Here is a 24233-nt window from a genome sequence, read left to right as displayed (position 1 = left end):
AATAGCCCTGAACACTATATCTCAGCCTCATACTAGATTTTCTTTTTTTTATCCGCTTATCTCCAAAAAAGATTTGAAGTAACTTATAGCAAAAAGGTAAAGAATGTAGTTCAAGCAGTAAAGGAAGAAATAGAGTTATGATGAATGACTTTTTTTTTTTTTAATACAGGGCTTAGACATAGTAGGTGATCAATAACCTAAATGAAAGTATATTTGATAGCAATTTCCCCAAAGAATGCATACATATTTTTCACATAACTTTTTCAAAAATACAAGATATCTCTTATCAAAAACTGAGGGGGGGCATGTCCAAATGTGATTTTGAAAAAAAGGGGGGGAAATGTTCAGATAAGGCATTATTATCAGAGCAATAATCCAAATGCATGTGACTTTCTCTAAAGTTCCAAGAGTTGAACTTAGCATAAAGTAGAATCTCAGTAAATGTTGACATAATACTATCAGATAAAACTGATTCTCAAACTGTTTTCTATAATGTGGTAACAACATCATGTAATCACCATTAAAAAAAAATGTTCTTTTTATTTTGGTCTGTAGAGTTAGACCGTTCTATGGTTGGCTTTCCAGCAAAGATGCTCAATATCTCTGATAACGAATGGTTCTTCTCAACTCAGTGTATAGCTTTCAAGAACCCACATGGGTGGGTGAAAGAGGGCAACAGCTGCTTAGCCAGTCACATCAGCTAAATCAACCCTAACATATCAGTGGACATGAGATATGGCAGCCAGAGCCTACATCATAGTCGAGGCAATGTAGTGTGAGACAAAACTGAATTCAAGTCCCAGTTCTAGTAATTACCTACTCTAGTTGGGGCAACAATCTATTGTAAATGTAATACTATTTAACATCTTTGCAGTCCTAGGTAAAGGAGCACAATAATATTTGTAATTATTATTGAATGTGGATAGCATCCTGGCTATTTTGAAGACTAGATTTCTTGGGACATCAGCAGGAAGGAAGCAGGAAGGAAATTTAGGAAAATCATTCAGTAAGATGAAAGCTAAGATGAAAAGAGTAGGCTTTCCTACTTTGGAGTAGAAACTAGATAGGGTCTTTAGATAATTCAATCATCTCAGTAGGGAGGCAGGTGTTGCTTACATAGAGGAGAACAATTGAGATGTTCTCGGTAGTGAACAAAGATAAGAGAATGCCATATAAGCTAGAGTCTAATTGGTCTACCCAAGTCCATATCAGCAGGTACTAATTCTCCTATAACAGTCTGTTCCTCCCTCCCCAAGTGTGTGAAGGAGTTCAAGAGATTTTCAACCAGCAGCCAGGATAGCTCATCCCCTTCTTTGAAAAAGGTCTGAAAGTTAACATTGTAAGAAAGAAAAATACCTTTCTATGTCTTATGGGCAATGGGAAGAATGGGTAGGCATAGGGATTCTTATTGATCTAGAAGGCTTTCCTTTAATTCCTTTCTTATTCCATTATTCCCCTCTCTGCCTTTCCTTCCATCTTCTCTTCCTCTCCCTTCCTTCTATTTTCTCTGTTCTTACCTACCACCTCATTCTACAAGGGTCTAAGACGGAGTGATTTCCTCATTGTTATTTGCCACAGTATTCTGGGTAAGTCAGGTGCTGAGATGCTTTCAGGTTTCAGTTTGCTTGGGTTAGACCTGATGTATTTTTCATTCTTCCTTTCTACATCTCCTAATGTAGAAAAGTGCAGCATTCAGATGAAAAATACATGGGACATCAAGACAAGTTGTCCCATTGGAGACCAGGAAGCTAAACATGTGATGACTGTGAATGAACTCTCTGAGAACCAAATGAAAATCACAGAAATAGAAACCAGATGTAAGCAATCATGAATCCAGGGCAATACTCTGCCTCTAGTTTATTTTTAGCAGAAATGTTATTAAAGTCTTTTCAGTACCGTAATTAATTTTCAAGGATTGCCATTAGCCTCATAGTGTAAAATGGGACAAGAAATTTTTTGCATATAAAGTTTAGTGGAAAATATTGATTTTTCAAGTAGTTTGCTGTGTGTCTGGTGGTTGTTGGGGGCAGTTATATGGTTTTTAGTTCTCCCAGTTTGACCTAGGAGTAATGAATCTCTCACCAGAATGTAATCCGTCTTTAGATAATAGTGGCTGTTTATATATTTAGGATGTGTCAACCTCCTCAAGGCTGGGAAGTATCATAGCCTAATATAATATTTGGCTTTCAAGTTTTGGGTGTGCAACAAGAGGACCAACAGTCTTGTTGGCTAAAATCAACCCAAGGTATTAGAGTTTGGACATGAACTTGGCCTGCCCATGCCAGAGGGAATACAAGTACCTTCTTTCAGGCTCTGAATGAAATCATTAATTATGTCAGCAGCTCCAGCGATAGACCTGGAGACACTTTGCACTACTTAGCAAACAAGCTACCTTCTCAACTGTTTAGAAGTCTGGGGAAGATCTTAGAGATCTGTACTCACTGTACTTACACAGCCCTTTCCCTGCAAATCCTCAGACTCTCCTTGATCCTGTGTCTCTTTGGTTTTACCACACCAGAGTTGGAATGAGATGAGGGAAATATATGGCTGTGATGCCCAGACTGTGTATTACAGACCTAAAAGAACATCCTGGTGCACCTTGACAATGAAACTCTTTTAAAATGAGGGTTTTTTGGAACCATATCAACCACACTTGAGTTCCTGCTCAATTTAAGGCCATCATAGGTCTTTTAAAGAGTAATTTAACTGCTATAGACATGTACATTTTTGCCTGTTAAGAACCGCTTTACAAAGAATATGACCTGTGTTTATAAGACAAAAAAATGTTTAATCCTTTCCACAAAAAGCAGCTTCCTTTTTTTTTTTTTTTACCATTAAAAATACTGTGGCAGTTTTATGTATAATTACAGCTTAGCAGGGTGAGAATTAAAGGAGCAAAGTGCAACAAAATTCTGCTAAGGTCAGTTTAAATTTTCTTAACGTAAGTACTTTCACATAATAATTGACTTCAGTATATTATGATACAATAAAAGTCCTTATCTTCTCCCTCATTTACCACTCTTTGGGAAGTGAAGCACAAATGAAATGAAGAGGGAAATACCTTCAGGAAAAGCATGTAATACATGCACTAAGCGTTAAGGAAAGAGTGGCTTTTGAGACTGAATGAAATACAGGCTGCCCCCAAATCCACCAGTTTTTAAAAGAATATACTTTCTGAAGGGTTCCCAATAGCAGATCAAAGAGCTTTATAAATGAATTTTGAAAAACAGATCTAAAATAATTAAAACTATGCTTTCATTTCTCAGAAGTGCAGGCAGAAAGAACTACAATTCAATTTGATCCCACAGATATCTTCAGAAGACCTACTCAAGGCGCATAGCAGTGTTGGGCATATTGGGAAGGTAAGCAGAACACAAACAAGAGACTAATTGACTTTTTTCTTTGTTTCGTTCATAGACAATTACGGATAGAATGTTTTCCTCTTGAAAGCAGAAAAAATAGTCTAGCAGCTTTAACAGAGCTGCTAGTGGGAAGGACTAAAACCCTCCCTAATAAATTTATCAAATTTAATGGATAAAAGAATGAGATCTTAAAAATATAATAAATGAGCTGTTGGGGAAAAGTAATTTTTAAAAAATAAAGAAACTGGAGGAAATTAGATAAACTTCGAAGAGAGAATTCTCAACTCTCTCTCATGTCTTTCTCATGTCTCATGGGACAGAGGAAAATGCTAAATTACCAATGGGGGGATTGAGGAAGAAGCTCCCTAAGTTACGAGCAGATAAAGATAAAAGAATGAAATCTATTTATATCATTTTATTTTTTCTCCTTTCTATGAAAGGAGGGTAAAGAGATGTATAGGGGAAAGTTGACTATCAAAGGATTCATAGAACAAACTAAATTCTGAATTACAAAATAATAATAATAAAATATTATTATTCCAGTTTCATAAGTTTTAAGAAACTGGGTACACATTTAAGTCTGATTTCACTTATTTTTATAAATTGAGAAAGGGAAAGTAAAAGGTTTTGTATCAATTTTATTGACTTGGGAAAATATTTAGGAGGATATATATATATAAAGGTTCCATTTTTCTTCATTAATTACTTTTATTTTGTAGATCCAAAAACTGAGAGAGAGAAATACTGTGAAAAATTACTCAGTCACCATACTTTCTAGTCTACACCAGGCATTCTCAAGGTTGTTTATAAGCACATATTCTCTCACTCTCTTTTTTAAGTACCGCACCACCATAAGAAGGAGGGATAAAAACAAGAAGTCATGTGTTCTAATCTGATGTCTCCTGATTTATACAGAAATATATAAAAGGTTCCGTTATGTACCGGATCTTAATTAGATATGCCTCCATAAATAAAGGCACAAAAGTCAAATAAAACTTATAAATGTTTACAACTTTTTGTAGTTTTTTGTAGTATTTAAGGGAATTTGTTATTCAGATGGAGATGGGACGGCTCAGAGAGATAAGTGGGGGGAATTGACAAGAGAAATTAAAAGACAAAAAGTTAAATGTGAGAATTAAAAAGGCAAAACATTCTTAGCCTTCAACATGTATAAGAGCTTAATTAAGTTCAGAAACAGTTCTTCATAAGAACATGTCACAAGAGCTGAGGAAAACTGACTTCACAGAGAATGGACCTACAGTATTGCAATATTATATGGGAATTTCTTTGTTTCCTCCATTGCTAACAGCGGCAATCACAGGGCTCAGGGGTCTGGTAAATAATAAAGAAGTTGCTCCTCTGAATAATACTGTTCTGCAAAGGACCCCCACCATCCCTAGGAAAGCCCTGCGACACCTGACAATCTCCCAGCAGCAGTTTCTCCAGCCAATAAAGTGGTTTTGTGGACATTACCATAGCGATACTATCCGGTATTCAGTTCGCAGATGCTTTTAACAAATACGAGAAGCATAACATGATCATCAATCAGGCTTGTTCATTTGAGAATAGAAGCTTAGAACAGGGAAGGTAAGTAGGCTGCTGGATGGACCAACGTTTCTTAAAGCAAGCTAAATGATGCTGGAGGAGGAAAGACACCTCAGGAAGGAGCTAAAAGGAAACCCACAATTTGGACTCCAGAGTTTGTTTCCGTCTATCTCTGGAATTCTGCCTCTGTGAGAACTCGTCCGGAGTTGTGCAAACGAACACTTCGAGCCTCGTGCCCGGCGCACAACGGCTCAGTGTCTGGCTGGCTCCGGCTCGAGTGTGTCTCTGCCCCAGGCGTTGGGGGGCGGGGGGTGGTCTGCGCCTCGCCAGGACAGCACGAACACGTATGTCAAGGACTCTTAACCACCATGGACAGCTCACTGGCTTCCCCCAGCCAGCTCCGCGCTGCTCACAAACTCCACAGGAGCCACCAGCTAGGTTGTTTTTTATGCCCTGGAGAGATGCCCTGTGTTCCACGGTCTACACCCCCCGCGATCGCCAACTGCAACCACTGAGCGGCTATATATAGACAGAGCGGACTTCGAGAATTAATAACCCTTCTTGCCCTCACATCAGTCCTTTAAGTTGCCACTGGATTCTAAGAATCAGACGGAGAGAGTTGGCAGAGGAAACTGTTCCACGTCCCTTCATTTCCTCTCCTCGCCGGCGCGGCCCCTCACCCCGCGTTGGCTTTACAGATCGTGTTAAATGAAATAAAACAGACGGGCCCCGGGGCTCCGGAGCTGTACCGGCGCGCGGGAGGCAAGCTGGCAGAGAGCAAAGCCCAGGGTTGGGGGAGGAGAGGGAGTGTCCCTGCACCTCCCCATGGGGACCCGGACCTGGACCGGGACAGGGCCCAGGAGGGGGTGGTGGTGGAAGGGTGGGGTACATCTGCCCCCACCCTTCTCTTTCCCCATCCCCACTGGGAATTCGTCGTCACCGTCTGCCAGGGGCTTATGTCAAGTTTGAGTCATAGATTGACCAGGAGGGAGAAGGGAGGGGAGAGCCCCGCTTGGAGGAAGTTCGCTCGCGCCTTCGGACCCTGTCCTCGGGTCACACTGTTCCTGAAGTTTCCTTTCGCCTGCAGCCAGGGCCCTCCCGCGAAGAAGGGGGAGGGCTGGGCGGGCGACTCAGACTGTACCCGGGAGCGAAACCGCGCACAAAAACCCAGCGGTAGGGGGCGGAGCGCAAAGGCCTCAATTCTAAGGCTCCGGACAGAATGGATTCTGTGCAACAATCGGGAATCCAGATTCTCAGGGAAAGAAGCCCCCAAACCCAGGAAACGCAGCTAGACCGCCAAAGGGCTCCCAGGCCTCTGACCTTTTCAGCAAGCCTACGATCCCCAGGAGCCAAGCCTGCATCCTCCGCGGGGATCGTATCTGCAACCGGCGAGCTAATTCTGTTGCGGGAGATGCGGGGAGGCTGATAAAGATCGTCCAGGGGTGCTCAGGCCTCTTTGAAGATCCTGGACTCCTTCCCTCAGAGACACACACCTCGCCTTCCTGCGTCAGGCGCGCAACCACTAAGCCAGAAACCCCCAGAGAGGGAGAGCACAGCTTTCATGTTTGCTTTCCAAAGGCCTTCTCTCTGACAGTCCCAGGAAGGGCAGGCAGAACCCCAAGACACCATAATAAGCTGAAAGCAAACAGATACAACGCCGGTCTAAGTGAGGGTACCGGATGCCTTTGTGCCGGAGAGGATGGGCACCCTACTTCGGGTGCTGCCTTGGGGAGAGAATGAAAGCTGCCCTGTTTTGCAGAGGTAGAGAATGGTGTTAGGGAGGTAAACAGCTTTCGAGGTCCCAGTGACTTCCGGGGGCAGTGCCTTGCAGATAGCAGGGCTCACTTTTTAAGAAAGGACAATTCTACTCACAGAGGAGCTGGGCCCCTGCCAGGAAGGCTGTGTGGCACCGCCCCACCCAAGATCAGTTGCAGGTTGAGGGGTTGTCGTCTGAGCCAGGTGAGACTCTCCCTGTGGTCTCGCACAAGTTCAGAGTTGCCTACTGCAGGGAGCCAAGAACTTGGCCCAGCCAAGGGCATCTATCAGGCATCAGTCCAGGATATCAGGACTCTGTTCCTAACCTTTCCCCCCACCCCCCAACACAGGAGCAGCATCCCTGGCCAGAAGAGGCCTCAGAAGTGTTATGACGGTTCTGAGTTTAGGAGGTGCTCAAGTGCATAAGTGCTTGACCTTGGAGAACTGGCCCCTAGAGACCCCCATTTCCTAAAGACCTTCTCTGCTCACATTGGTTCATGGCCTGGGTAGCAGGGGAGGGAAGTGCCTCACTGCTGAACTTTCTGATCCTGTTTGGGGAAAGCTGAACATTGCCCAAGAAGTAGGGAAGCGTGAAGATGGTGTGAGACCCACTTTCCCAATAAGAATCTCATCAGCCTGATTCGTGTCTAGGCACTTCTCCCTGAGGCAGTTCCTGCAGATGTCAGCAACCAGTCCTGTTCCTGGAGAAGACAGCCTCTGTTGGAGTCTTATCATCTAACTACAAGAGATTTAGTAATGAAACACACCCTTTCCTATCCCTACTTGGGATTTAAAGGCATCACGTCCCTTTTATTGATACCATGAGGTCAGCTGGCAACGACCTCCTCTCAAGTCTCAGACCACATCCTAATAGAATCAAATGACAATTTTTCTTGAAATAATTTCACAAGCTTCTCTATGTAAAGAAAGAAAAAGGAGAAGAAATGAGTTTAGTTGTTTGGTTTCATAGGATTTTAGAAATATAGCTTGGAGCTACACAGATTGGCAAATGTTATTGGTAATAAGATAAGGGATGCTTTTTGGTAAGAAGGGAATTTCTGAGCCCAGGTGCACTGTTTAAAGAGCTATAGGTACCTTTCTGGTTTGTATGTTTATTTGCTTGCTGTTTGGGCTGAGAAGGAAAAAAGGGAGAAAGGTGAAAAAGCTAAACATGAATGGTTTTTACTAAATTGCAGTAGGAGATATCCCTGGAGATATACACCAGTTGGTTATTTTAACATGAATTTAGGAGTAAAAGTGTACTTAAAATTTTAGAAAATCGCTTCTTAAAATTGGGATAAAATGTTGCAGTTGGGGACAGGAAGATGGAAATCTGGGGCTTGCTCATGGGCTAGGCATTTGTGTAGGTGTAGTTCTCACAATGCTAACTTGTCTTCACATGGAAATACTTCAGATTAAAGACAGGCCTTCAAATCCTCTTATTTGCCAAGGTGCATTTAGGCGATAGCAAGGCCTAAGCAAACATTCAGCCTCTGTTGGCACTCCTAAGCACCCCCCACCACCAAAAAGAAAAAAAAGACAAAAACCCTCCTAGTGTGGAGTCATCTCATGTGTAGTCATGTGGTCTCAGCATTATCACGGAGGTTACTCAGTTATATTGGGAACTAGATTATGATGTCAGAAAATATCCCTTTCAGAAAGGCTAAAAGTCAGGGTCCTGGGTATATATTGAGGAGAATTTCTACTTAACGTAAGAAACAGGGCAGCTTAGAAGAGGTACCTGCTTTCCAATAATTGCCTTTAGTGGGAGCAGAAAAGCCTCCTTACAGGAAGTTTTTAATTCATTTAGACTTCATTTTACTTTTTTGAAGAACAACAACAAAAAATTATTTCTGGAAGAGACTGCTGAGAAGATCCCCTTCCTTTGGCCAGAAGAGCAGAGAAGACTGTAAATCAAGGAAAAGGTGAAGTAATAAATTATGAGGGAACTTCGGTATTCCAAGTATATAAAGGCTATTTATTTTTCCTGTGTCTATATTTTCTCTTTTTGTGGAGGAGAGGAAATTCTAAAAATATTTGATAGATGTTTTGCCATTAACACCAGAAAAGTGTGTGGGGAAAAGAAAGGAGGGAGGGAAAGGGAGGGTCCATTTTTGTTTCATTAGTAGAAAAAGCAACATAAATTAAAGCAGCCTATTGATGGCAGTCTTTAATTTATAATGTTCTGAGAGTAAAATGAATTTATTTACAGCATAGGTGATTTAATATTGTCAACCTGATTTTTGTTTTAACCTTTTATTGGAGGAGGGATGATTTTTTAAAGCTCGGATAGTTTGAAATTTGGCTAAGTACTTTTGGGTTTTTTATCGTGGAAGCAAATATTATCATTTTAATATTAAACAACTTGCAAGTATTAAAGGGTTCATTTGTGATTTACTTTTTTTTTTTTTTAACGTATTTCCCTCTTTAGATCTAATGAATACATTAAGGCTCCTGTTTCTTTCTGGAAAGAATTTATTATAAATCAGAAAGCGTCAGAGGTTCAAAGGTTGACATTTCTGAGTGCTGATACTTTGTCTTTTCATGCCATGCAAACAGATCTAACATTTAGAAATTCCTAAACGAGGGGAATTGTGGAAATTCCCAGATTTTTTTTTTTTTTCCAGTCGGAGGAAGCCAAGTTTTTTAAGTATGGAGTTTGGAGTAATCAAATGAGGGAGAAAGGAGCTTGCGAGAAGGGGTGACTTCAACCCAAAGTAGGCAGCTCAAGTTAACTGCAGTTAAGGAGCGGGAAAAGGGAGCCGAGATCCGCGAGGGTCGGGGAGAGGGCGCTATTTCACCCACCCTGGGTAAAATCTGTGGAGCATCAGCCAGGAAGCCAGGCTTGATAAAGGTCAGGTTCCCCCAAATCATCTCAAGTGTCCAAATTCTACTAGCCTTCTAGAGAGTATTAAAAACCTACCAGTGAGGTGGTCTATCTAGAAGACAAACATCCCTTGAATGGTTCTCAACTACCCGAGTTCATTTCAGAAAGATAGAGGAGCCCGCGGGGCGGGCGTTCACATCCGCTGCAATCCTTTCCTAGATGATACTGCCCAGTAATTCAGAGCAGTCTTTATTCCCCGCCCAATAGTTTGGGAAGAACCCCCTGCTTTCCCTTCTCTTCTCCGAGGCAGAGCAGCGCACAGCGATAGTTCCGCTTCATCTGCGGGCTGAAGCGACACGGATAGAGTCGTCCCAGAATATGTAACAGGGGACTGGGCGGGGGGTGGGGTGGGGTGGGGGCGACAGAGTAGGTTGTCCGGGAAAGGGTTGCTTAGGCTCTTGTCGGTGGGCGAAAGGGCCTTGTGCGCTCCCCAGGAGTGTAGGTCCACCTCGGCAATTCAAAGGAGGGTCTCCGTCATGTATGCGGGTTTTCTTGGACCAGCTCCAGATGTCCTCAGCTGTTCTGAGACAGCAAGAAACGCAATCTCGACCTGAAGTCTGAACCCTCTTTTACTCTTCTAAGCGAAGGATCTCCCCCGTCCTTGGCCGATGCTCCCCATTCAGCGGGTCCCAGGAAAGAGCCAGGGAGGAGGGTTCCCATCTCGCTACCCGAGATCCCGGGCGGACTCAGGGCTCCTTAAAGCCACGGGCCAAAGGCCCGCGACCTCCCCGCCGAGTATTCCGGGCGCCCGCGCTCTGCGGCCCCGACTCCTTGGCCTCTTCCTTGCCGGCTCGCCCCGGGCGGCCTCGAGGCCCGCGCGTACAGCCGGGCGCGGCTGCTGCGGCGCGCCGGGAGCCTCGACTGTTCCCGGCCGCCCGCACGCCCTCGGGGACCTCAGCTCGCAGATCCGCCGCGTAGTCTGCGGCCGGTCGGACCCAGCGGCAACCAGCAGATCCACCCACGCCCCCGGCCCCAGGACTGCGCGCGGCGGGACTGGCGCTCTGGGGTGGGGCTCGGCGGAGCTCGGGGCAGCGCCGGGAGCGGCGGAGACGAAGGCGCGGGGAGCTCCGGGGTTCGCAGCACACTCCCAGCTCAGGGCTCCCCTCTGCTCGCTCGGGCCGCGCGGGGCCCGCTCGGGCCGCCCGTCGCCGCCCCCGCCCCCCGCGCGTCCGCGCCCTCGCTCGCCCCGCGCGCGTTCCAAGGGCGCCACCTCTTTGCGACTAGCTCACTTCTCCGGCAGGTTTGCCTGGGAGCGTGTGAACATTCCTCTGCTAGGCTTTCAACTCGCCTCCAACCTGCGCCGCCCGGCCAGCATGCCTCCCCGCCCGTGAAGCGGGGCCGCCGCTGCCCTGCCGCTCGGGCCGTCGCCTCCCCTCCGCGCCGCTATTAACCCGCCCTCGTTGCCACCTGGCCCTCCTGATCGACGACACGCGCACTTGAAACTTGTTCTCAGGGTGTGTGGAATCAACTTTCCGGAAGCAACCAGCCCACCAGAGGAGGTAGACAGACAGCTATGTATATATATGTGGGTCTCTACAAGTGGCTCTGGAACAAGACGGCCTGGTTCGCAAAGACGCTGACTTCAGAGGGGGAAACTTTCTTCTCTTTTTAGGAAGGAGTTAGCTCTGCTCCACGAACCTAGCACTGCCGGCTAGATTAATTAGACATTGATAGGGAAGAGGTGTAAACACGCTGCGCATCATTGATGCATATATACAACCATTTCATTGTGGTTATTATTTCAGAGGAACGTCTCTGATTTGTTGTTGTTGTTGTTGTTCTTTTTCTTCCCTTTTGGTGCCTTTTTGCCTGTGTGGTTTTGGAAAAAGCACAGTTGCAGTAGCTGGTTCCTAAATAAGTAAGTGCTGAGAGGCTTCAGAGAAAGTTTTTTTTTCCTTTTCTTTTCTTTTCCTTTCTTTTTTCTTTGCAACTTGGGAGATGCCCTTGGTGTTGAAGAGATTATTTGAGAAGAGGCTAAGGCGGGAGCGTGGTAGTACGGGGAGATGGAGATTCCGGACTGACGCTTCGGGTCCCTTTCCACTCTGTTGCAGGTCCCGCGAGCGAGAGGATACGATGCTGCGGCGGCTGGTTCAGCAGTGGAGCGTCGCGGTGTTCCTGCTGAGCTACTCGGTGCCCTCCTGCGGGCGCTCGGTGGAGGAACTCGGCCGCCGGCTGTAAGTGCCCCGTCCTCCTCTGGGCGCCGGGTGAGGGCTGGGAAGGCCAGGGGGAGAGGCCACCAGGCTGGGGCGCTGCCGAGGGCTCGCAGCGGTCACTGATGCTTCTTGCCCGAGTTAAAAAGCAGGGAGATCCGGCTACCTGCCGGGGGTTGAGACCGTGTCCTTGAAACCCCAGCGGGAGAACTGGTTGAACCTCAAGGGGCTACGGTCAAGAGACAAATTTGATACGAGTTTCCAAAAGAGGGAGCGCAGAGTCTCCTTTCGACAAAGATGATCTGCCTCTAGTGAAAAATAAAAGTTTATACTTTGAGGACCTGGGAAGGGTTTGAAACCCCGAAGATTACAGGAGACAGATAACTCGGAAGGAGCTGAGGGAGCCACGGTACACATGTCTGTGTGCGCTTGATTTACATGCTGAATGTGGGTGGCAGTTTGTGCGTGCAATGCAAAAGCCTTACATCTAACTTTATTATGAATGACATAATTTTAAGCATATAAAATGGACCACATTACATAATGAAGGCATATTATATAATAAAGTAGTAACAACTTTGCAATGGCACAACTCCAACATTAGTATTGATACAGTTCAGGGACGCTGGAGTGCTTGACTCCAAAATGAATATTAGGTGTGGAAACTTGTTTTTTCTTGGAATTATTGCTAACAGCTCTTTAATCTGCAGTCAAATATTTGCATTGTAGACTGAGAACTTGTGTTTTGGCATTCTCATCTGGTGGTTCTTTTAAGGATAATTTTGACTTTAACATAATCATACATCCAAGCACACCAGAGCAATATCACCGTGTTGTATGACTGCAAAGTTGGAAGAACAGTAGAGTAACACTATCTTAATACAAATCTGTTGGACCTAGCAGTACGTTAATGTGTGTAATACCATGTTTGGGTGATCTTGAACCTGCAGACTCAGTATTCAGGATGGGAAAACCATAAAGTTTCAGAACTGAGAGGAGTTTGCCTCTGGAGAAGGAATTAAGGAGCTTTTACACTAACAATAAAAATAGCAATATCCAATATTTACAGTCAAGTTCATGGTGCTTCCTTGTAAATTCCCAACGGTGTACAAAAAGGCAACTGTTTTATATGTGCCCTTGGTCTATTACTATTAGAGCAGAAAATCCTTAAATGAAATTGCTTTAGACATGTCTGAACCTTGGCACCAAAATGAAAATCTATTATGAATCTCCTAAGGCAAATTGTGTAAAACATTGTACTAAAGATAAAGCTATATTGTATTCTTCAAATCAATGTTTTGCTGGTGTATTTCTGAAAATTGTCTTTAGACTTTTTGCTCCTTTTGAGATTTGTTTTAAATTATTTAAAATCCATGTATTAATAGAGATGAGGAGTGAATTTTTAAAAGCATGCTTAAATACTGGCCAAGAAATACTGTCTTGGAACAGAGCCAATTTTTTCTTTAAAGTTTCTTGAGAAATACCTGTTTTCTCTTTTGAGAAACAGTAAATGGACCATAATTAAATCCACAGTTATGACATAAAAATAGTGCTAAGTTGTCCTAAAGGCTATTTTTAACTCTTTCTTTGTTGCACCTTGCAAAATACACATCAGAAACCATTTACCAGCCAGAGACTCTGTTATAGTTTTGTTTGTGGGTGAAATATAATATTGTAGTTAAACACTCACACTCAGCAGATGGTTATAAAACTACCACAAAACATTCTTATAGTTAATGGCTAATAGATCATCAAATTACAGCCATGGTTTTTCATGAAGGCTGAAATCATCAGTAGATGAAGATGTTCCATCAAATTATTGCAGCCAAAAGGAGTTTAAAAAAAAAAACAACAAGTCATTATTTTTGCATTGGTGCCAAATAACAGTAAATTTTTTGTGCTAGACAAAACATTAGTCTACTATTACATTAAATCACCCTAATTTCTTGAAAGAAATGATAACATATAATCAAATTGTATTACTCCCCATTACTCTTCATGCCAAATATTAAGGAAACTGCTTTAGCTGTTTTTTCTAACTAGGGACTAACTTGGAGGGCGGTGCGGGGGGCGGGGGGACTACTATAACAATACCACTTCCTAAGCCATGCAAAGGAAGCAATTATAAGTTGTCTTAGTCCAAAGGATTTTAATTAATGGGACTGGAGTATGAATAAATTGGAAGTTGCAAAGTGAGGCCTCGAGATATTCTTGTCCAGATGAACATGGCTCTGGGCAGGTAGCAGCATTTGTGTCTAAGTTAGACAGGGAATCCCAGCAAATTCAGAAACCTAAAACATAATTGGCTGATTTGCTTGGGAGCCAGACTGGGTCTATTCCATTTAATGAAAAGCATAACTTTTGACTGAGTCATTTGGGTTGGAAGGGACTTGTGGTGAGTCATCCTCACTCTAAGGCCCGGACCCTGCCTCTTGCATGTACCACAGAACTTTTCTTCTCAAACCCAGACTCCTTCCTGAGTAGCTGAGCATCAGCACAAGCATATGCTGCTGCTTCTGTGTAAGGAGAGGCAATCCTATCCCTCCCTTTACTCCCTGTGTTCCTTGATAGCTCCTTGGACATTTACTCTTCTCTGAAAACTACCGAGAGTGATTTTTCTTGAAAGCAGAAGAGCTATATTTTGGCTGAATTTAGAGTTACCCGTGTTAAGCATTTCACCCATATTTCTGCAATTTTTTTTTACAATAATCAAAGAAGACCATAAACATACCATGTTAGGTGTGTAATAAATGCATGAGAACCACTGTGCCGTGGAATGTGTGCAGAGGTACAGAGTAATAGACTATTATTGAGGCCATATTTGCCACTTAAATATTTCAGAATTATCCAAATTGAAAGCCTCCTGAATGTGGATTCATTGTTCCCCACCTATGTGTATCTAGTTTGTACATGCTAGTCATTTACCCTTGTGTCAGTTCATGTCTTGTTTTAAAAAGAAATAGAACGTTCTATGGATCTAATTTCTTGCTGATGATAAAGATACTATTATATTCCTGATCCTCGAGCACAGTTGCCCCATCAGAAATTCATTCTTGACAATATTTTAAATGCAGAAGTCTTTGAACTGTTAATTGTGTTAACTCCATTTCAGATTTAGCACTTAAGAAAATCTGTGTTTTCTCAGTTTAGATTAACAAGTCCTAAGAGGCAGAAAGAAACTTTGTAAGCCACAAGAGATATACTATTTTAAACTGGACAAACTTGTGCCATCTTTGTAGGCTTTTTATAAAATAGAAGGATAGAATGATCACTCCTTTTCTCATGAGAACCATCCTGGGAAAGTGCAGTGCTTGGGTTAAGAAGGCACTGTGACTCACAGATGACAGGCTGGCCAAGATGACAGACATACATGCCAGGCAGAGGGGGCATACACAGTGGTGGCCTGATTAGAACATACCAACCATTAAAAGTTTTGGCTTTGAGTTAAGCTAGAATGGGCTGTATTATACATTTAAAGAGCAATACAGAGGCGGTGGTTATCTGCCAGGATTGAGAAAGAACTAAAAGCCCCTGATACTGTAAGTGATCGTTGGTTAAGAACTTCTTTAACTGTGACATTTTGCTAAAAGATACTCATTAAACTGCAATACTTATAAAATATGCAGTTAAATCAGTCCCATTCTTTAAAAATGTTATTAGAGAGTATAAATGTATTATACCAAAACCTCAAATCTGTATATTATTAAAAGTTTCCAGAATACTAACTGTGGCCATAAAGTAAGTGAATTTTAATCTAGTCACATGTGGCACCTTCAAAAAGGAAGAGAGACTCCTTCATGCCTCATTTAAACCAGGCTCCTGTTAAATTCCTTTCCATTAAGTCATGTCTTTTTTGAACAAGCTGCATGCCTTAAAGCCGGTCCACACTCTAAAATACTAAAAGGAAGCTGGTATTCTGGCCATAAGATCTAGAGAAATAATGCCTGTATTTTCATGTCTTACTCTTCTTTGACTCACAGTAGAACTAGAAAATCTCTCATTCCCCCTGTGGAAATCCAAACTTCTAGAAATCCTAGTTCTTTGTTTTGGTGATGAAAATGGACTTGTTGGAACAGTAAGGTTGATCTTCAAGGAAGCTGATAAATTGCTATCCATTTGCCCTTCATCATGGTTCTCACCACAGGCTTTTTTACTCCCTGCCGTTTGCTTCTTATTTCCTCAACATACACTTCTTCTTCCACAGAAGAAAGGACTGAGGAAGTTGAAAAGCAATCTTTGGTTTCAGAATCAGAGGACCTGGTTTTTGGATCCCTGGTTCTGTCTGTTCTCAGTTTGAGGGCAAGGGCAAGTCATTAGTTTCTCTGAACCTCAACTTCTCCATCTATAAAATGAAGACAATGCTATTTTTATTTGTTACATTTCTCTGAGGAGTTGAAGAAGTTGAACTAATGAAGGCAGATGAGGGATCCAGATATTGTGTGTCAGAGAGGTAAGAATATATGGGGTATCGCCCTGTGAAGTACCCTCAGAAACTTGTAAATGAACCACTTTGAAGAGCTCTACAGTGGTAGAAATTGGAGTAAGGTGAGGTAGAGTTGAAGCACGCATGATATGACTGATTAATGTGTGTCATCCCTGCATATGGTCAATAATATACAGACAGGATAATACAAGAATATATGCATGGACAATTTAAGCAAGAGTCAGGATGTCATCTAAAAGGACTGATGGAAAATTAGTTTATTCTTTTCCACTATATTTTCATTAGAGTGTTGTTTAAACAGAAAAGTCACTTCATATTTGTTCATAGAGATTTTTTTAAGACAAGAAGGCTAAGTAGAAAAGTGAATTTTTTAATTAAGTACTAAGGATAATACCCTCTGAAATTCTAAATTAAAAAAAAAACTCAATGTGGGGAAGAAATAGAAATATCTTAATTTAAACACAAAGAAACCCATTTTAAAGAGACCACCCATTACTCTACAGAAAAATAGACATTCTCTCCCTGACACTTGGCTTTCAAATATAGGTTCTTGGCTGCCTGTAATCTATTTTATGTTAAAATTCAGTCTGTTAGGTCGTTACCTAGACAGGCTTTACTGCTCATTTCATCTTCAGCCTTTGTTTGCCTTTATTCCTACAGCATGCTGTTCTTTTTTTTTTTCTCTTCTTTTTTTTTTTAATTTTTTTTTTAATGTTTATTTATTTTTGAGACAGAGAGAGACAGAGCATGAACGGGGGAGGGGCAGAGAGAGAGGGAGACACAGAATCGGAGGCAGGCTCCAGGCTCTGAGCCATCAGCCCAGAGCCCGATGCGGGCCTTGAACTCACAGACCGTGAGATCGTGACCTGAGCCGAAGTCGGACGCTTAATCGACTGAGCCACCCAGGCGCCCCAGCATGCTGTTCTTTGAGAGTCAATATTATTATTTTCCTAATAGGGGAGCAGTGTGTGTGTGTGTGTGTGTGTGTGTGTGTGTGTGTATGTGAGAGAGAGAGAGAGAGAGAGAACGAGAGAGCAAGAGAAAGAGAGAACATGCACTTGTGCGCATGCATGCGTGTCCGGGTGAGTACTCAAGTAAATTCAGCCTCCTTTTCATTTCTAGTCTAGGACTTCTGGATTTATTTTCCCAACACAAGTCTGAAAAACCTGAAAAGAATCTCAGTGGTTTCTGTCCATTGCTGAGTATAACTGAATCATAACGTTTTAAGTTGAGAAGAATATAAAACTCTCTGAATCTGACCCCTTCCTTTTAAATGGAGAGAGGCCATGAGGCCAGAGAATGTCCATGTTCTCACCAAAGTCACAGACCTAGAGTGGCATAAATGGGATCTGGGGCTGCAGCCCCCTAGCTGCCTGCACTTCCCTTCCCACTCTGCACTTTCCCTGCTTCACAAGTTGGCTGCACTTCCAGCTCATGCTCTGTATAGAACCAAACAGAAAACTAAAGGGCTTTCCTCTTGTCTTTGAGGTCTATGCCAACAAACTAAAATTGTATTATTTTCTTCTTTCCTGCTATTTTTTTCTTAAAGCAAAAGAGCTGTGTCTGAACATCAGCTCCTTCATGACAAGGGGAAATCTATCCAAGACTTACGACGACGATTCTTCCTTCACCACCTGATTGCAGAAATCCACACAGCTGAAATCAGAGCTACCTCGGAGGTTTCCCCCAACTCCAAGCCTGCTCCCAACACAAAGAACCACCCAGTCCGATTTGGGTCTGACGATGAGGGCAGATACCTAACTCAGGAAACCAACAAGGTGGAGACATACAAAGAGCAGCCACTGAAGACACCCGGCAAGAAAAAGAAAGGTAAACCTGGAAAACGCAAGGAGCAGGAAAAAAAGAAACGGCGAACTCGGTCTGCCTGGCTAAACTCTGGTGTGGCTGGGAGTGGGCTAGATGGGGACCACCCATGTGACATCTCTGCAACATCGCTGGAGCTCAATTTACGGTAAATGGCTTCTGTGCCCCATAGCCTTTGCTCGGTGCTCTCCGCTGGGGTGTGTAACATCCCTTCCACTGTGGCTTGGACAAACCTAGAATGTCCTCCCTTTCTGTCCTTCTATCAATTGCTCCACAATTTCAAAGCTTAATGAAAGCAAGATGGCTCAGAATATTGTCTGCTTTCATACAGTGTCCTCCTATGCCCTCTATACACACCAGCATTGAATAACCCATTTCTCTTCCTCCACCATCACACCCCAACACCAATCCTTTACTCCTCCACTAAAGAATTTCTTTTTTTCATAAGGCTTCAGAAGCTAGGGACCACCTTCATCATTTGTTGGAGGAGTGTATTTATTCCCCTACTCTCACACCTTGGCAAACTTTCTCGATTGTTTTTCATTTTTTACTTTTTTTTTCACTTCAGGGGCAAACACAGAAGGCTTTGATATAATCTACAAATACGACTGAATAATACTGTAGCATAGACAATTCTGAGTCGGACACATTTTTCATTTCATTACATTTAATTGAACCTTAAGTTTATCTTTATTTAAATAAATGTTAAAAATTTAAACATACACTCTGAATTTATTTAATTAAATTTCCCTCTGGTTTCTACCAACACGTGAAAAAAAAAAAATCATGATTTCTGAAAATTTTTAAATGTTGACTTGGGAAGGACATAAGTTTTTCTCATGTATCTATTTATCCACTGGCAAGTTGAAATCATTTTCTAGGGTATGGCAGTAGAAATAATAAAACTTCACATTTACATGGCTTGTTCATCCTTGGCTCACAAATGCCGGTGGTAATGGCATTCATTGACTTTGGGGTCAAATACCTTAAGTTCAGATCTTGGCTCTGAACTTACTAAAGTTCACAACCTTGGGCAAACTACATGGTCTTTCTGAGACTCATTTTTCTCTTATGTGAAATGAAGACAATAACTGTAACAACCTCATAGGGTTGGCTGAAGATTAAATGAGATTACGTGGGTTAAATGCTTGTCTTAGTAAACAATAAAGTGCAACTTGTTGTTTTGGTGCTTTTAGATCTAGTGCTGATTGTTTACCTGGATATGTGTGTTTCTGTGAGGCAAAAAAGCAGCAAATATTAATCTCATTTTATAAACTAGAAAACCCAGGCATTCCATGGCTGAAGGACCTGAGTAGTCCTGAGAACTGGATTTCCCCATTTCTGGATTTTTAGGCCAGGACTATGTTAGTGTCGCCTCTTGATTCAGATGTTTCCACCAACAGGATCTTTCTTGCCTTTTTACTTTTCAGTACAAGTCTTCTGTGGGCTTTGAAAGAAAGGGGAAACTATACAAGGATGTGTCATATGCAGCTAATGATCTCATTAATTAGAGTCCCATGTTACTTCTCCAGGCCTTTCCTCTTACTAGTAGAGATGGGATTACAGGGTGATGTTTCAGACAGGAGTTTGAACTTGTTTACCATCACTTCTGTCTTTGAGTCAGGTTGACAAAACTCATCATTAAATAGTGTAAAAAAGGATAACTATATCAGACAAATAGTACAGCTTCAGTAATTAATGAGTAATGACACTAGAGGAACCTTTAGCAGAGTGAATGACCTATTCTGCAAATATCTAATGGATCTGTAATGTGTAACCGAACCTATGAATCTTGGCTCAAAGCACATATTTAATGTATTTTAAGAAAGGATCCTTATATTTATAGCTAATGCAAGGGTTTTTTTGCCAGAAGCTATTTTTACCATTGTCTTACTCTTTGTGTGTGTACATGTATATATTAGAAAAACAAAAGTATAAATACTTTTTTTATGGATTTCATTTATTTAAGATTTGAAGTATCTGGGAATTTAATGAAATTCGGCACTCATCAACTCTTATGCCCAAAGCTACCCCTCTCGTAAAGGAGACTAGTAAAAATTAGGCAGCGGCCTAATCAAATCCAGACCTAGGACTGGAAGAAGGAGAACGTTTCTGCTTCTCCTTTCTGTTTCCCGGTTGTGAGGGACATTCATGGAAAGCACTGTTTGTTTGGCAGCCGGATCTTGGCACTCTCCCAGTACAACCCAACCGAGGTTCAGGGAAGATCGGGGAAATTTAGGAGTGTACTGGTGAGAATATACGGGGCCAGGCAAATGTTCTAATCCAAATAGAATCCTTTCAGAATAACTATTTTAAAGTTTTGTAAGCAACCAACGTTTTATGAGTGTCCTGTCTTTAGTCTGTTTACATTATTAGGCAATGACCTGAGAGGTCTGATGAACTGGCAAGCATGAGCTTTATTATAATATAAGTAGTATTTCTTAAGAGAAACTACTGTACTAAAACTGTCTGGCTCCTTGCACGTGAACCAGTGGGAAATACATAGTTTAAATGTTGGAAATTACATTTTGGAATTTTTGTTGTTGCAAATGAGATGTCCAGATACAATAGGACTCGTTTAATTGAGACCATATATTTTTTTCTTGATAAATAGTGACTTAGAAATAATACAAAAGCTTTTCAATATTGAAAAAAAACTCTGAAGTGTTGTCATACGCACAGACACGCACTAAACATACACGTATACTTTCAGGTCATGTTTTATGTTTTACTTGGCTATCCCAATACGTGCTTTTATAACAAGCCAACAGGATAGACAAGGAGAAATACAATTAAAAGATCTTTTCCTTGGTCCTTTTTTAAATAATTATTTTAACGTTTATTTTTGACAGAGAGAGAGCGTGCGCATGCACGTGCACGAGTTGGGGAGGGGCAGAGAGAGAGAGAGGGAAACACAGAATCTGAAGCAGGCTCCAGGCTCTGAGCTGTCAGCACAGAGCCCAACACAGGGCTTGAACTCACAAACCATGAGATCATGATCTAAGCCGAAGTCATATACCTAACTGATTGAGCCACCAGGTGCCCCTCCTTGGTCCTTAATGTATTCCTTTTCTCTTTCTTTCCTTCTGAGAACATAATTGTGGAAAATACTCTTCATTCCCTCCTTGCCTGTGTTATTCTTAAGTTCAATTCACTAGATACTGTTCAGTAAGAAAACATTTTAAAATTGGTACAGCACACAAATTATTGAGTTTTACAGTCACCTTTAAGATTGTATTCATAACATACATTCATATCCACCAGCCATTTAAAATTTAATCTTAAATTATTTTCTCTACAATTAGGAGCTATTTTACCATTCCAATCAAAACTATTGTTGAAGAGGTCAATTTTTTTAAGACATAAAAATACCCTCAATGCTCAACTTGCTTTTCTTTAAGCTGCAGGTAGAGTTCCTAAATTGTCAAGAATGGGCTCTCCTGTGGGTCTCACCCCCATATAGGTCTGCCATGTAAAACTCTGCCCACACTCTGGCTGCTAATGCAATGGCACAGCCAATCGAATTCAATTCTATAGTTGCTTCCTTAGAAACTACTATGTATTCAGTGAAATATACTACACAAAGAGAAGAGAAAGGGAGAGAGAAAAGCACAGAAAATGTTGCTAGTCCATCTTAAATTACTGTGACTACGGTGTTTTAGAAGGGGTTAAAAAAGGTGTCAGTCCCAAGTGGTAATTTATTCTGAGTAATAAACACCTTGAGCCGAAATACTGCCGCTTTATGCTTTTATATCAATTGATTCTTATACTCTAAGTTAGGCTTTCCTGATTTCTAATTGTAGATCGCTTCTAGAAACCAGCAGAATGAGAGCCAAATAATTCTTAGTTTTGACTTCACAAACTAAAATCCAAAAATAGTTTCATTCATTAGTGTTTAAGGACAGCTAAAGGAATGACCGATAACATAAAATCATCAACCAAACATACTGTTTAATTACACATCCTTTCAACATTTACTCCAAATCACACACTTTACTCTCTTAACAGTCATTATCTTAGCAAAAGATTGGCCAAATGGAAACCTAAACAGAATTAGTAACATTTGGGTCACCCTTGGCAGGCATCACTGGGGAATAAACTTCTAGCAAGGTGTATTTGATGATAGATTGTACAACCTAGCCTTATCTCCAAACTCTCAAATGTGTCCCTTCTCTTCCCAAACTTTCCAGTTGGCAGCTTTGGGAAATTCTCCTAGGGTCTCCTTTTTCAGACAAAGAATATAGAATTAGAAATGCAAGCCCTTTCTCTTTCTGTACTATGTTGACCATTGGATGGTATTAAAGACCCTGCCTGTAGCAAAGATTCTGGAGGGTCAGATCCCACAGGTACCTCCTATTGGGAATATTCATAAGAAATCCCTGGAATCTTTTCAATTGTGATTCTATGTTCCTTTATTTTTTATGCCCTTTTATTTGTCAAGGAGAAGTAACCTATTTTCTCTTCTTCTTTCCCTTCCTTCTCTTTTCAGGAGGCATTGAAATCTTTAGCAAAGACATTCAGAGGACGTATTACAGGATTCTGTAATAGTGAACATATGGAAAGTATTAGAAATATTTATTGTCTGTAAATACTGTAAATGCATTGGAATAAAACTGTCTTCCCATTGCTCTATGAAACTGCACATTGGTCATTGTGAATATTTTTTTGCCAAGGCTAATCCAATTATTATTATCACATTTACCATAATTTATTTTGTCAACTGATGTATTTATTTTGTAAATGTATCTTGGTGCTGCTGAATTTCTATATTTTTTGTAACATAATGCACTTTAGATATACATATCAAGTATGTTGATAAATGACACAATAAAGTGTCTCTATTTTGTGGTTGATTTTAATAATGCCTAAATATAATTATCCAAACTGATTTTCCTCTGTGCATGTAAAAATAGCAGTATTTTAAATTTGTAAAGAATGTCTAATAAAATATAATCTAAATTACATCATGAGTCAGAAGGTGAATTATGTATATACCCTTTAAGATTTCTACTAGAAGGAACATGATGTAATTTTTTAAACTGTATTGAATATGGTCTTAAGTATAATATGTTTATATTGGTACATATTCCAATATTTTCACATTAGCTTTTAGTTTAAAAACCGCCTAAAATGTGTTTTGTCCAGTATTTAAGTTCAATTCAATAGAATGGCTGAACTACCTAGACATCCTTTTATGAAATACGTCCAATTTGAAGTGAAGACAGGAGAGGGCAGGAAAAAAAAAAAAGAGAGAAGTCAAGAGAAAATATTAAAAATTACTCTCTGAAACTTAGTCCAGCCAGAAATGGAAAAAAAAGGAGGCAGTTCAGGAACTTTAAGGCCAGGGGTAATTTTCGCCAATGTTAAGTTTAATTTGAAAGGGCTTGCTCTTACTAGTAACAACAATAAGCAGAAAAGAGCAACTTGAGAATTCTACCAGAGAAAAGGAAAGATCTGGGATACTTGTGACAACTCAAAAAATCCTTCACAGGGGAAGACTGCTTTCCTGTTTCATACCTCACAGTCCTGGGGATTTTGGTCACCAACAGCACGTTGTAATGCCATGTGCAATTTCCACTGTGAATATCATCCTACGTTTCCTACCTTTATGTGCAGATGAAAACAAACATCTTTCCTTAGGGATTTAAAAAAAAATTTTAATGTTTATTTATTTTCAGAAAGAGAGAGAGAGAGAGAGAGAGAGAGACTGGGGAGGGCAGACAGAGAGGGAGACACAGAATCCGAAGCAGGTTCCAGGCTCTGAGCTGTCAGTGCAGAGCCCGATGCAGGGCTCGAACCCGTGAACCATGAGATCATGACCTGAGCTGAAGTCAGAAGCTCAACCGACTGAACCACCAAGGCACTCCTGGAATTTTTTCTTTAACTGTCTGTAGCTTAGGACATGTCAGTAAAAACACAACAAAAAGCCTATGAACCAAGCAAGCACATATTTAGAAACTATTCTGTTTATGCTCCCAATCCTATAAGATATCTATTAGATGTTTGGGAGATGCAAGCAAGAAGTAATATGCTGCAACTACCCTCAAAATTCTCCCATTCTAGTGGGTACATTATACACACATACATTTACAAGAAACAATTAAATGTTGTATTCAAGAAACTAGGAAATGATCCAAAATTCTATGAACATTTTTTTTTTTAAAGTTTTGTTTACTTATTTGGAGAGAGAGTTGGAGGGATAGAGAGAGAGGGAGAGAGAATCCTAAGCAGGCTTCACACTATCAGTGCAGAGCCTGATGGAGGGC

At 41.5% G+C, this 24233-nt stretch overlaps 1 protein-coding gene across 2 annotated transcripts; it reads left to right on the top strand.

The window, feature by feature from the left end:
• Nucleotides 1-10935: 10935 nt before the first annotated feature.
• On the top strand, nucleotides 10936-22931 carry PTHLH (parathyroid hormone like hormone). 2 transcript variants are annotated; one of them, XM_060658064.3, is made up of 5 exons: nucleotides 10936-11048; nucleotides 11379-11407; nucleotides 11601-11723; nucleotides 17693-18115; nucleotides 22457-22931. In XM_060658064.3, exons 3-5 carry the CDS (start codon nucleotides 11623-11625, stop codon nucleotides 22464-22466), a joined length of 534 nt encoding a protein of 177 aa, XP_060514047.1. In that variant the 5' UTR covers nucleotides 10936-11048; nucleotides 11379-11407; nucleotides 11601-11622; the 3' UTR covers nucleotides 22467-22931. The 2 variants fall into 2 exon arrangements, with proteins under 2 accessions (XP_060514047.1, XP_060514048.1); XM_060658065.3 differs by lacking the exon at nucleotides 11379-11407.
• The last annotated feature ends 1302 nt before the right edge of the window (nucleotides 22932-24233 follow it).

The sequence above is a fragment of the Panthera onca genome, chromosome B4 (assembly GCF_046562875.1).
Source record: "Panthera onca isolate mPanOnc1 chromosome B4, mPanOnc1 haplotype 2, whole genome shotgun sequence".
In the NCBI taxonomy this organism is placed as follows: Eukaryota; Metazoa; Chordata; class Mammalia; order Carnivora; family Felidae; genus Panthera; species Panthera onca.
The sequence above is the reverse complement of the archived record's forward strand: the minus strand, read 5'-3'. Positions and strand labels throughout refer to the sequence as shown.